General features: G+C 34.0%; 1 protein-coding gene across 1 annotated transcript in view; it reads right to left on the reverse strand.

Moving 5' to 3' along the window:
* Positions 1 to 7,207, reverse strand: part of LOC129229286 (23 kDa integral membrane protein-like) — a 50,505-nt gene extending 43,298 nt beyond the window's left edge. The window contains exon 1 of the mRNA XM_054863560.1: positions 6,880 to 7,207. Coding sequence (XP_054719535.1) covers positions 6,880 to 7,092 — 213 coding nt within the window. The 5' untranslated portion in view covers positions 7,093 to 7,207. The remainder of the gene's footprint in view (positions 1 to 6,879) is intronic.
* Between the last annotated feature and the right edge of the window lie 6,691 nt (positions 7,208 to 13,898).

The raw sequence follows: 13,898 nt of genomic DNA on the forward strand, positions 1-13,898 counted from the left end.
ATAAGGACTGTTACCACTAGATATTATTCGGCCATAGATTCCTGAGTCGATCAAGGACTGAGTTCATATTTAAACAAATGGAGAGCAGGTAGTGGAGTACTTTGATCTTATTGGTAAAGAACTTGGTTAGAAATTACAAATCACATCAGATGTTGAATTCGTAGGCAACTTTTTTACTTCTTATATGCCAACGGGGGATAGAGTGTTGCAAAAATTGTATTTCCTTCACAATCATCTGAACTTTTCCCGGCAGGACATAGGCCATAAAAATGGGGAAAATTCTCACCAAACAAATTTAATTTAATGAAGACAAGATACCAAGGCCAAATATGATACGTAACTTTGCTGGTTTCTGAACAGGAAATCTAATGGTACGCACAAACACCAGAAAACACTTAAGAAATACAGTCAAGTGCCCATACTTAGGACAGTTTTGAACTTTTACATTTTGTAGAATATTAATCATACGTTTTCCATTCGAACGAAGTATTCTATTTTTAGGATGTGCCTTAGTACTTCACCTCAAGACAAAGTATAGATGTGTAGATATGTCCCTTTAAAAATAACACAAAAAAGTACTTTGTCCCGCGTTAAGGATCCTCTCCCTAACTTGGGTAATCTATTATTTTGATCTTTTTTCATGCATTCAGCAATACATAATAGTTTGCAACACTAATTATCATTTTAAAAAAGTTTATTTTACAACCCAATAAAGAAAAAGTATTATTAGATAGAAATAATATAATCTTGTTAACTTTCAATGATTTCAGAATGTACACTTGCCCCTGAAAACATTGAATGTCTCCCCAGCCTTCTTAATTCTTTTGAATATAATATTTTGGCTTTTCCCTCTATATTTGGAGGCAAAAAAGCAATTGGTGAACCCAAATAAAAATTAACACAGCTTATTTTTAGCTCTCCATGTTCCTTATTTCACATCTTTTCACATTCATTTTCATTTCTTCATAATACGTGAAATTCACTACAAATAAATTAACCTCATAATATATACTTCGAGACTCATTTTCATTAGTAGAACTAATATAGGTAATATTTTGACAAAACGTCTTTTGCTCGCAATAGATTCATTTTTTTTTTAACAATGACAACTGTTCTGTCCAGCTATGATATGGCACATTTATTATCATCAGAATAGTCCTTAATTTATTAAATTTGGCATCTATACGTTTTTTTTAATAAAATAATACACTTTATTTCCTTAATATTCCTTATAGATACTTTTTATGCCTTAGTGTTCTAACTTGGAAAAATGTCCCAAGTTTGGAGCGTATTTTCAATTTCTCAAATTCATGAATAAATAAGATCAACTGAATTAGTTGGGTGGAAATGAATTTGTCCAAATAAGGTACAGGTACATAGCCGAGATTAATTGTGAAACTAATTCAAACTAATGCTGCTCAGTAAGCGTAGGTAGCCAAAGTTATTTCCATACTTAAAAATCGCATATTTTTTCAAATTTTCAAAATTATAAAAATAACCCATAAGGCTGATACATCAAAGTCCACTCCCATCAGCCTCATAATATAACTATTAATTTATTCGGTAACACCATTTATTTCTTACTGGTGAAATACCAACAGGTGTACCAGCCCTCAAAACTAAATTCGGCAAAATGTCCCAAGCTAGGATACTGTTTCAAGTAAGGGCACTTGACTGTACATCAAAAGGATAAATTATCATCATCTACTGAATAGAAAATACTGCTATAAAATTTAAACTGTTTTAACACTGCTTTAAAAATTTGACTAAATAATATTAATTAAGTTTGTGTTGGGTAAAAAAGTCTCATAATAATATTTAAACTAAAAATTAAACTATCTGAAAATTCTATAAATCAAGATGTTAATGACTTGACTAGTTAACGAACTTTGGAATGCATGTTTGAAATCAGCAATCTCAAATTATTTTAGAATACTAAAATTTTACCCGGTGGACAAAATGTTGTTAAGTAGTGCTATTTAACAACCATTGTTGGTTCGACGGGATCAGTAAAGAAAGAAGTTTCCGAATTCCACATTAGACTATATATCCTGGACTAAATATAAATGATTAGATGAATTAGCCATTGAAAAAAAGTTAAGATTCTTATTAATACGTTCTGATGTATATTGCACCAACAGTGTAAAGCGAAATGATTACAGTGCGACGCAAAAGTTTAGACAATGAGCAAAGTCACAAAGATTTCGAAATCTATTTATTCAGTTTTCCTAAGACTACTTTAGTCTAAGATGCTATGCATACTATATAATATTTATAGCAATGAAAAGTTGACTTGCGCATTTTACAAGTTTTTACATCGCAACAAAAAATTAACATTGTCTCAAAAGTTTAGACACAAAAGAAATAAAAATTAAATAAAACAGTTTTAAAACCTGCTTGTGCATCTATTCTTCTTTATTAGTTCATAAATACGAGTTTCCATCGAAGAAACTAAATCTTGCATGGTTTCGGGCTCAATTTCGTACCATACTTCCTCAATAGATCTCTTAAGTTCCGATACAGAAGTGTATTGTCTACCATTGCTGTAAACTTTACGACACATGATGCCCCAAAGATTCTCTATAGGGTTGAGGTCTGTGCTACACGCTGGCCAATTGAGAACTTTTATATTATTTGAATTTAACCAAGATTTTGTGTTTCCTGCTGTGTGAATCGAAGCATTGTCTTGCTGAAATTCCCACTGAGGGCCCCCTATAAGCTCAGCAAATGGTAGGAGATTATCCTCTAGTGTCTTAGTGTAATGCTATGATGTTTGGCGACCACTGGTAAAGGTCAAAAAGACACTTGTCCATTGTAGCAAAACGCTTCCCAAACCATCACAGAGCCACCACCTTGTCGGCGACTAAAAAAACATCTGGGTTCCTTCCGTAAGTCTATGCCAGTACGATGTCCAAGCCATCTGGACCATCCAGACTCCACTTTTTTGCGTCGCTAGATATTACTGATATCCATTTCGATCCACATGACATATGATTTCGAGCCCACAACATTCGTTGTGATTTATGATGTGGCTTTAGAGCTGGTTTCTTTTTCATTTTGCAGTGAACCATTGTCCCTGTTTCCAAAATTCATCTACGAATGTATCCTTTGATACCGAAAGCCCAAGGAGCTTTGAACTTCACGAACAGTCATTTGTTGGGTACTTGCTAGTCTTTGGACCTGACGATCATCCCGTTTATTCGTCACACGCGGGCTCCCAGATCGGCGTTTTGCTTTATAATTGCAGCGACTTGATAAAACTCGATAAATAGATTTCTTTGATCTATTAATAATAGCCGAAATTTCAGGAACAAGCTTACCTTCAGCTTTCAACTGCCAAATCTTAGTTACCTCATCCGCTTTAATCTGCTCAGCTCGCGGCATCTCGACTACCAAGTGTTATCGTCGGTAGACCTTAAGTGCAAGAGGTCTGTGATGTCATCTCTTTTAAATTTGCATATACGAAAAAAAATTCACAGAAACTCGTAATAGTGTCTAAACTTTTGCAACAAGCAAATTTCTATTTTTATCCAAAACGGTATTGTTAAAGCATATCAAACAATTGTATTTTGGTTTTAGTATTTCAAAAGAGTTTTTGAATGTGTTTGCAGACTTTTGTATTTCTACTATCGCAATTCTAAATTCTACAGCTGAAGAACGTCACTGTCTAAACTTTTGCATTGCAGTGTACAAGGAACTACGTAATTTCAATGAGGCCTACGGCGCAGCGCAAACATAAAGAAATTTTGAAAACAAAATATACTTTATCGGCGATTTGTTGACTACAACTTAATTTGAATAAGTAGGGGAACATGGGACAAAGTGAATTGGTGAAATATTTACTCTGCTTTTATCTCCATCTATCTGGTATAATTTTAACTATGTAGTACCATATGTAGTCTATTCCAGTCGGGAAAAAAAGAAGTCGAAGAGTAAAGCGTTTGGTAATACAGGCAATTTTTAAAAAATGGCACTCATATTGTAATATTTTGTCATAAGTCAAAAATTATTTTTGCTACTATAAAATGATAAAGTTCTTGTTATCAACATTTTATGTATTAATTGAGACTTCCTAATATTCAATGCAGTATTAATTTAATTAACATTAAGCTTATTTGTCTTTTAAATAAATTGTACAATTAGTTGCTGTTGACGTATCCGTCATAAACTATTACGGAAAGATTGGTGCCATTGCCTCGAAAGGTTGGACTTCTTTATTAGCAGACAGGACAAACACAAGAAAGATTTACAGCACATAGAGAGGAAATAACACTCAGGGCACCGGTTGGAATCGAACCCGCAACCTCCGGCATGTGAAGCGAAGCTTCTACAATAGAGCCACGGAGGCCCCAGTGCAATTAGTCAAGTACATATAAGGCAAATTGGATGGGGCAAAGTGAAATAGTTTGTTTCATTTACTCACTCAACCATTTAATATAAATCACTTCCGTTTCTATTTATTAATTAATTCATTTACATTCCTCCATTTAGTAGTTCACTTATATATATTTATTAATTCACTCACTTGTTTTCTTATTTATTCATTCTTTTACTCTCTCATTTATTTTTCTTCGTTTAGTAATAGATTTATTTATTTAATTATTCGTTTATTGTTTCATTACATTTTCATTTATTCATTCAACCTTTTATTTACTGATTCTTTTGATCAAAGACACGTTTTACAATCAAATAGAAAATATTTCATTGGAAAAATATTTTATTTTTCACTTTGCCCCATAGGGAAAAAAAGTGAAAATTTTCCACTTTTTTTTTTGAAGTCCCAAATTTACTGCCAAAAATAAAAAATACTGTTTCAACGCAAGTTTTATTATAAAATACAATGTTCTTTCTTTATGTACTGTAATTTTCAAAACAAATATCCGATTTGTTCATTTTGAAAAAACTCAGTCATCTTAACCATTTCACTTTGCCCCACATTCCCCTACTTTAAAAATATTACTACAGTCCAAACTCTTTTTCCTTTTTTTTTTTTTTTTTTAATTCCGCCGGACGCTTTATGTGGTAAAAGAACCGTTATTTGAAAAGTCATCAGTTAAAGGATATACCATTAATAATTTTGACATGATATTCTGAAACATATTTCCTAGCATAATAATCGCAGTTGGCTTTTTGTAGTCAAAAATCAGTAGGAATAGGATAGGAATGTGTAAACGTGTAATGAGCGAGTTAATACGATGCCATCTCAAATCGTTCACATTTAAATTTTTCAGGGAATACCCCCCCCCCCCCCCAGCCAAAAACCTTTAAAACAGGAACATCCTTTAGGGAGATTAGGAGGTGAATTGCTCCCCCCTTCTACCTGGATTTGAGAAACTGATGTTCTTGCATATAAGTGGGTGTAGTTTTTGTTGTTTTTCAAAAAATATTTTATCGAGTATACAACCTTTACCCTCCCCCCTCCCCCTGGAAAAGTTTGAAATGACGGGCCTGCTTTTTCAGCCTTCGACTTCAAACCACATAAGGTTTGTTTTTGTTAAGACAGATAAAAGCATGGAAGAAGAAATTGAATACAAGCAACAAATGCCTGGCACAACAAACTTAGAAAAAAGCAGTTTTTTGAGCTGCGAAATTGTAATAATCATGCTATACCGACAGCACTGTTATCACATCCAGAGACGGAACTTTCGTCCTTGTTATGGACTCATCAGTATGGAATAGTGAATAACCGAGATGGAGGCAGATGTCATCCCATTGAAGCTGAGAGTGCAAACAGACTCACCCTGGCTGGTTTAAAGGCGATAACTTACTGCTTTATAATAATCATGTTTCTGTAATTGTTCTGAAACATTCCCAAAATTCTGTGGTTTTGTCATCACAATACGATGGTTTAATAGTTAACAGTTTATTTCATCGTTAATGATTCTGAGGTTTCGCCATCACAATGCGACGGTTTTACTTTCCCATTTATGCCATCGTTAATGATTCTGGGGTTTTACCATCATTATGCCACGGTTTAACACTTATCAATTTATTTCATCGTTAATGATTCTGGGGTTTTGCCATCACAATGCGACGGTTTTATTTTCCCATTTATGCCATCGTTAATGATTTTGGGGTTTACCATCATTATGCCATTGTTACCCACTTATCACATTACGTCATCGTTAATGATTCTGGGGTTTTTCCATCATTATGCCACTATTTAACACTTATCAATTTATGTCATCGTTAACGATTCTGGGGTTTTACCATCATTGCCACGGTTTAACACTTATCAGTTTATTTCATCGTTAATGATTCTGGGGTTTTGTCATCACAATGTGACGGTTTTACTTTCCCACTTATGTCATCGTTAACGATTCTGGGGGTTTACCATCATTATGCCACGGTTTAACACTTATCAATTTATTTCATCGTTAATGATTCTGGGGTTTTGCGATCACAATGTGACGATTTTACTTTCCCACTCATGTCATCGTTAATGATTCTGGGGGTTTACCATCATTATGCCACGGTTTTACACTTTTCAATTTAGTTCATCGTTAATGATTCTGGGGTTTTGTCATCACAATGCGAACTGTTTTACTTTCCCATTTATGCCATCGTTAACGATTCTGGGGTTTTACCATCACAATGCGACGGTTTTACTTTCCCATTGATGCCATTATTAATGATTCTGGGGTTTTGCCATTATTATGCCACGGTTTAACGCTTATCAATTTATTTCATCGTTAATGATTCTATTGATTTGCCATCATAATGCGACGGTTTAACTTAATGCAAACACAAAGCGACGATTTAAGGCTTAACAATTTATTTCATCGTTAATGTTATGGAATCAAGTCATTAGACACGCCCTTCTAGTCGATCGAAAAAAAAACAGGTTCTTATCAAAATGCACTTAAACAAACCACTTACCGTGACCAAGAAATTGAATCCGAGCAGCAGATACTTCAGATGGTGAACTTTCAGCAGCGGTTCGTTGTGTCCGGGAATCACAGTGACCGGATACTCCTTGACCGGAATTTTTTTCATCTCCATCTCCGGCTCGGGATTTTGATTAAGTTTTTCCTGTTCCGGATCTGGGACTGGGTTCTCCTCATCGTGTTCGTCACGTCTGCCGAATCCCATGATTTGAAATTTTTATTTCTTTACGATATTTGCGATCGAACGTTTTAATTCCAAAGCGGATGCAACGCAGCTATGGAAGGAAAAGTACAGAGTCCGCGCACTCAAACTTAGGAAAGGTTGAAAGAAAATGCTTCGGGCAGGTAGAGGTGCGAAAACGAATTTTTTTCTTACGGCGGTTCTTATCTCGCGATTTCGAATTCGTCTCTGATAAGGGCAGAGGTAAAAAGTGATCCGGAAACACTTAAAAAGTAGAGTGCACTTCCCACAGAGAATTATTCATCGAGTTTCTGTGAATTTTCATCATTGTTACTCGAGTTATTGTAACGGAAAACATTTTTAACTTAAGGCATCAATTTTCTTACCAGGATACTATACGATAGTGTAATAATGGAGAAATATCCAAATAAGTAGTTACCAAAAGAGCACAGTAAAACGTGTTTTTATTTGCACTCGTATACCCATTACCCAAATATGAGGCCTTAAAATCTGCAATTTTTTTTTAAAAAGAAGCCAAAAGCGAGCTTTGGTGAGTAATGGAAGATATCTTTCACATTCTTTGCAGATGGTGAAATCGTAAGCGGCAAATTGGTTCTTTCACTTTCTCGCCAAATCTTTTGATTTGGCGCATTTCGTAAAATTTTGGCAGACATAAAGACTTTTGATCTCGACAACGGGGCACGAGGGCAAACATTTTTTGCACTAAAAACGTCTCGCTGTGCTCTTTCAAAAGCTACCTATTCAAAAAATAAATAAATAAATAAATAATCACACTATTCATGTGGTTCCGTGGTTAGGGGTCATCCACACTAAGACCCCTATAGTGGAGGAGCCGACGCATCCGCCATTTTGGAGCAAATTAGATCCAGTGCTTCGCAACGATAGCATTGCTGCTGATGTTTACATTTCTTTAGCATATTTTAAATTGAGTAAAATGGGTGGTTGTTCGGCTATTAATTGTGAAAACAGCCCCAAAAGAGGATTTCAGTTCTTCAGATTTCCAACAGATGCAAAAAGAAAAAAGAAAAGGATAATTAATAGTCGACGAAGTGACTGGCAGCCTGAAATGGAGCTCGCTTGTGTGCGGTTAATATCGATTTATTTCTCATGATTTTACTATCATTACGTTATAAATGCTCAGTAATGTTTGCTAACACGTTGCAGTGCTCTACAGAATATCTTTAATTCTGTATTTTCTGCTTGTGCGACAAGTACTCTTGCTCCTGCTTGCTCCAACATGGCGGATGCGTCGGCCTCTCCAGTTATAGGGGTTCTAATCCACACATGATGTCAAACTTAGAGGAGGAGAGTTTCGCTAAATTGTGACTTTGCAACAAGGGGGATGGAGGGGGTTACAATAAATTTGACCTTGCAATTTTTTTAAATTGAAGCAAGTGATAAAAATGTGGTTTTAATCAATCATAAGTGACCGAAGGAAAGCCAAAAATCGCAATTTTAACACGTTTGACTGCTGAGGACGCCAACTACGAGTTATCTCGTACTTGTTTACTTGTCATTTTTGTACAGCTACGATTAAACTCGGAATATATCAGTGCCAATATCTATAGGTGAGGAAAATCCATTTTTTGAAGAAAATTATAAATTTTAGGCCAAGTGTGGGATACCTAAATGCTTTTAAATTTGAATAAATGTTTTTGTGGTGCATGTGGGGTATAAGGGGACAACGTATTATCAACAGAAATTTCAAGTTTCTAAAAAAAAGTTATTATTATTATTATTTTTTTTTTTTTGGCCTAACATTACAAGCAGGGCTGCGGAGTCGGAAGAAAAATTCCCGACTTCGACCCGACTCCTGGATTTTGAAACGTTCGACTCCGACTCCGGATTTTTTATTTATTTATTTTTGTCAAATCCCCTCCCTCCCTCCCCTCATGGGAAGGGGGGAGGGAAACCACTTAACAGATATTGAAATATTAATTCCTTTTTGTGAATTTCCTCGTTGTGCTTTATTGTAAACCTAAGATGTTACAAGTTAAAAATTCAATTTGTGCAAATTTGGCAGCTTTAAAATTAATCTTAAAATATGAAGATTTTAAGATTAACTACAATTATTGAGTGTTGTAACCAATTAATCATATACTGATTTTATTTTGTACTTTTTAGAGCGAACCAAGTTTTGTATAGTCTTTAGATTTAATATATATATATATATATATATATATATATATATATATATATATATATATATATATATATATATATATATATATATATATATATATATATATATATATATTTTTTATCAGATCTTTTGGATTCGTGCTTTCGTGCCAACAGTTATTTGAATTTACCAAGCACCCTCAAAAGTTTACAGACTTGCTCAAGCGATACATACATTCCTTTTACTCTTTTATAACTGTGATCGAGGAAAAAAATACATTTTTTTTTTTTAATTTGAAAGTGATTTTTTTAGAAAATGTTAGGCAGCAAAACTGTTTGCTGACAGTTGCTACCCAGTCAAATAAAGTTAAAAAACAAGCAAACTTAAGGACGGCGCAAGCAGCTATTGCAGAAAGTTCGATAAACAATCAAGCCAGCTGGTTGCCAAAATGAGTTATTTTCCTATTAGTAGGTCTTTATATATGTATTCAAACTAAGTGGTAGTCCGTTTTTTAAAAAATGCAAGGAGAGTCTGAAAATTAAACAAAAAAAGAAAAAGAAAAAAAGCCCAGAGTAGGAGTCAGGGCCTGATTAAGATATCAAGGGGCCCTAGGCCAAATACTTTTTTGGGGCCCCTGTATTCAAACTTTATAACTTTATCCATTGGCTGAAACAATTTTAACCATTGACTAAAGTTAATTTCCGCCATTTAGGGGCGCCTAAATATCGGGGGCCCTAGGCCTGGGCCTATTCAGTAATCAGGCCCTGGTAGGAGTCGGCATGTTTTCGAACGACTCCGACTCCTTTACCTCAAAATGAGTCCGACTCCGTCTCCACAGCCCTGATAACAAGTGCTGGTTCACATTTTCAGACGGGAGTCGTCGCGGGTTGTCGTTGTTCAAATTACATGAAAGTTAATAACTGAAAAATTAACAGAAATTACATTTTTGTGCCTTCATACATCTTCATTCTTCCGCAGTTCAACTTGATTCGCAGCGTGAGGGGATTTTCGCTTTAACAGTGAAACGAGAGAAAAGTAAAAAATCAATCATTGAATGATTTTTACTGAAGCTAAAAAGACTAGGAATGATAATCAACAGACAAAAAGGATAACGTGAAACTGATTTTACAGTGTTACTGGTTACCACTAAAATTTGAACTAAACCTGAGGGAATCTAAGAACTCCAGAACGGAACAACGACCTATCTACACACCCCTCAAATCCAGATTTCTTATGAGTTTCTTAGCAACCTTTAGTAAACATAATTTTCTCCCCTAACCTTCATTTTTCATGAGACAAACAGTCTAAAGTGGAAAAAAAAAAATCTACGAATGTCTCAAAAAAAAAATCGGTATATAGAGATGTTTTCGATATATAGAAACAATTTCTCTATGTAATGAACATTGAAATTTGCTGGGATTTCGATATATAGAAAATTTCGATATGTGGATGTTCGATACATGGAGGCTCGACTGTACTTTTCTTTTTAAGTCAAGCTCTATTCAATACAAATATTGGCGAAAATTGAACATTACGATTGGCAAACAAACTAATGGCATTAAAACGATATTATTTCTCATTGCATCCGCTGATGCACTTTGTGTGTAAAATTTGCGCCAGTCAAATTCGTTTGAACCTTGATCCTTTTAAAAGTAGCTTCCAGAAATCGCTACAACTACTATTTTTTTGTCTCGTCACTACATTACTTTTTTTTTAAAAGTAGCATGCTACACTACAAACTACTAAAAAATATAGCTACTACAGTAGCGTTGCTACTTGTAGCGCGCTACTTCCAACCACTGGTTTTACCACATGGTTCGGACGATGAAAAAGACAATGTGCGGCGTGCTACAATAAAAAGTAGAGCATTTCAGGAGCTTATGCCTACACCAGAGAAAATTATGAAAAAAAAAAAAAAAAAACACCAATTGTTAGAAGAAAAGCCATTAATTATCAGAGAACTTCAGACATCAAAGACTTGTTTGACAGAAACAAGAAAAGAAAGTAAAAAAGTAAACTCTCACTGAAGGAACTGATACTAAAGAAAACGATGCTATTTGGTACTGTCACACACTTGTGAGAGGATAAGATGGATGAAATGAGACTATATCTAAAATGCGGCAAGTGGCATCATAAGGAATGCATCGGTGTAAGTCTATGGCAAAGATAATTTTGAGCGCCCTGTCGATCGTTAAACAAAGGTTTATTTTTTTCTTTTGTCATTTTGAAGACTTTAAGCATGATTATTGCATATATATTACAATTGATCTCAATTATCAATGTTAGAAGGTTATTATGATTATTTAAGAGTGTTAAAGTTCTTAGGCCTTATTATCCTACCATAGTATAATAAGGTATGACAAGGTTTTAAAAAATGTTTTATTTTATGCTTGTTTTCTGCAAAACTGGTGATTTTTTGGTTAGTGTCTTGTAGTAGTTGATCTGTATGTTTAAATTATATTACAATTTGTTGATTCGGATACATAGTTTTTATTTTATTTCAAATATCCCTTGGGTAGGCCTTATCACCCGCACCTACCTTATTAGGGCCATTCCACGAAAGAGTTAACCCTTTATATATTTTATTAAAAAATAATAATTTTAAACGGCAATGACGAAATTTTGGCTTAAGAGTTAATACACACATAAGTAAGGTAATTTGTTAAACAGAAAAAAAAAATCATTAATATTTTAAAGTATTATTTTTAATGACATATATGAGGCGTCACGTGCGGGACAGGGTGAGTTTTCGTGGAAAGAGCCATTAGATATAGAAAGAAGAAAAACCAGATCCATTCGAACCAATTTTCTTTTCTTTCCGTTTTAAATTAGGTACAACAGCAATTTTCGACACACTTTCTACTGAAAAAAAACACACATTAAAAGAGAAAAACGATGACGTAACACAAAAATTCTTGCACAAATTTATTGTAAAAAAATTACATTTTGTACAAATATGCAAATCAAATGACAATGAAATGCCACATGAAAATGTTTCACTTTTGAATCTGAGAAAACTCGCACCGTTGGAAGTCAGGAATGTAAACATTCAGTAGCTGTTAACCAAAAAATAAATAGGTCAAAGAATAACGAATAAACACCTTTCTACTTGAAAATTAAATGAATCAATTAACCAACGTTTTGATGCACAAAAACTGAAAATTACTGCAGACACGTGTTTTGGTGTTACAAGGAACATCTTTTTCAATGCAAAGAAGTGTGAACTTTAGGATGAAAAGTCATAATTCCTCGAAAGGTCGTGGCTTTAAACTGGTGCGAGTTTTCCCAAAGTCAAACAAAACAATGAGGAAAATGCAGTTCAAAGACAATTGACATGAAGCTTTGATATATTACAATGAAAGCATTTGATTATCGAAATTGATTGGAGAGCCAAAAATAAATATGCAAACAAACCCGTATCGCCCGCACCGGCGATTTAAGAACAAAATGGCGTTCTTTCTATCAGTTGTAGCCCTTAAAATTTCGAACAAGGATTTTTTCAACAACTTCCTTCTCAATAATGTCGTGGTGCTGGAAAAATCACTGTTTTTAATACTGGTTACAATTAACTTCACTGATTATGATTTCTTTACTAGTAAAAATGTCCTATTTCAACAAAATTAATTTCTTCTAAGGTCTTATACAGATCTTCTTAAGATGAAAGGGGGAAAAAATAACTTTAATATGATTTACAACCACACGGGTATAGTTTTCTCTTTGTAATCCTTTCTCAAATTGAGTAAATAATTTCTAATTTCAGGGGGTGGGGGGTGGGGGACCTTTTTTCCCATCGCAATTATGACGCTTGCAAAAGTCTTTCTTTTTAAAATAAATACGTGACATTTCCTTTTTTTTTTTTTTTGCCATACTATTTAGTTATTAGGATTCTTTTCCCTTCAAATTTTTCTATTTCTCTTACACCACTTACAAAATGAGACAATGCGCTTCTTTTTAAAAACATCCTTAACATAAATTAGAATTCTGACGTTCAAAGTGTTTAACATATCATTTTTAACATCGAGTACTTAACATCTTAATCTCTACTAAAGCATAGGTGAATATTTTTTGACATTATTTTGACTTAGTGCTTTCCGGTCTTTTTTATGCTTATAAAAACGAATTATGAAAAGTATCACAAATACTAATGCCCAATGCCAACCCTTTATGCGATTTTACCAAAATAAAGTTTTTACTTGACATATTTAGAATGTTCATTACATTTTAGAATGCTTCATAATTAAGAGAAGTAAGAGTAATTAACTTTTATGAATTTAGAAAAATGAGACATTAGCAGTAAACTTTTACAATTTGAGAATACACAAAAGACTGGAATAGATAAATAATAGTTCTATTTTTTTTCCGCTTTCCCCAAAATTTGTCATTCTTTCCATACAAAGAACTTGGAAGAAACCTTCCCCTTCACTTAAATTTTAGCCCCTAGATAAGTTATAAGAAATATTCGAAATATTACAATATACTGTACAATTAATCCAATTTTCGTCAGAAAGACTTAGCGACCAAACTTCCACAACAACAACATTGACAAAGAAGCAAGTCACTTGGCGTAATTTAGGGACACAACTAATAAGGAAGCACCAAAAAATTAAGAGTCAGCCGAATTCATCTTCAGAAGAAATGCAATCGCCAAAGTCCCGCCATGGCGATGAAGAACAATGACATCAGAGGC

This window comes from Uloborus diversus, chromosome 9, assembly GCF_026930045.1.
Source record: "Uloborus diversus isolate 005 chromosome 9, Udiv.v.3.1, whole genome shotgun sequence".
Classification (NCBI taxonomy): Eukaryota; Metazoa; Arthropoda; class Arachnida; order Araneae; family Uloboridae; genus Uloborus; species Uloborus diversus.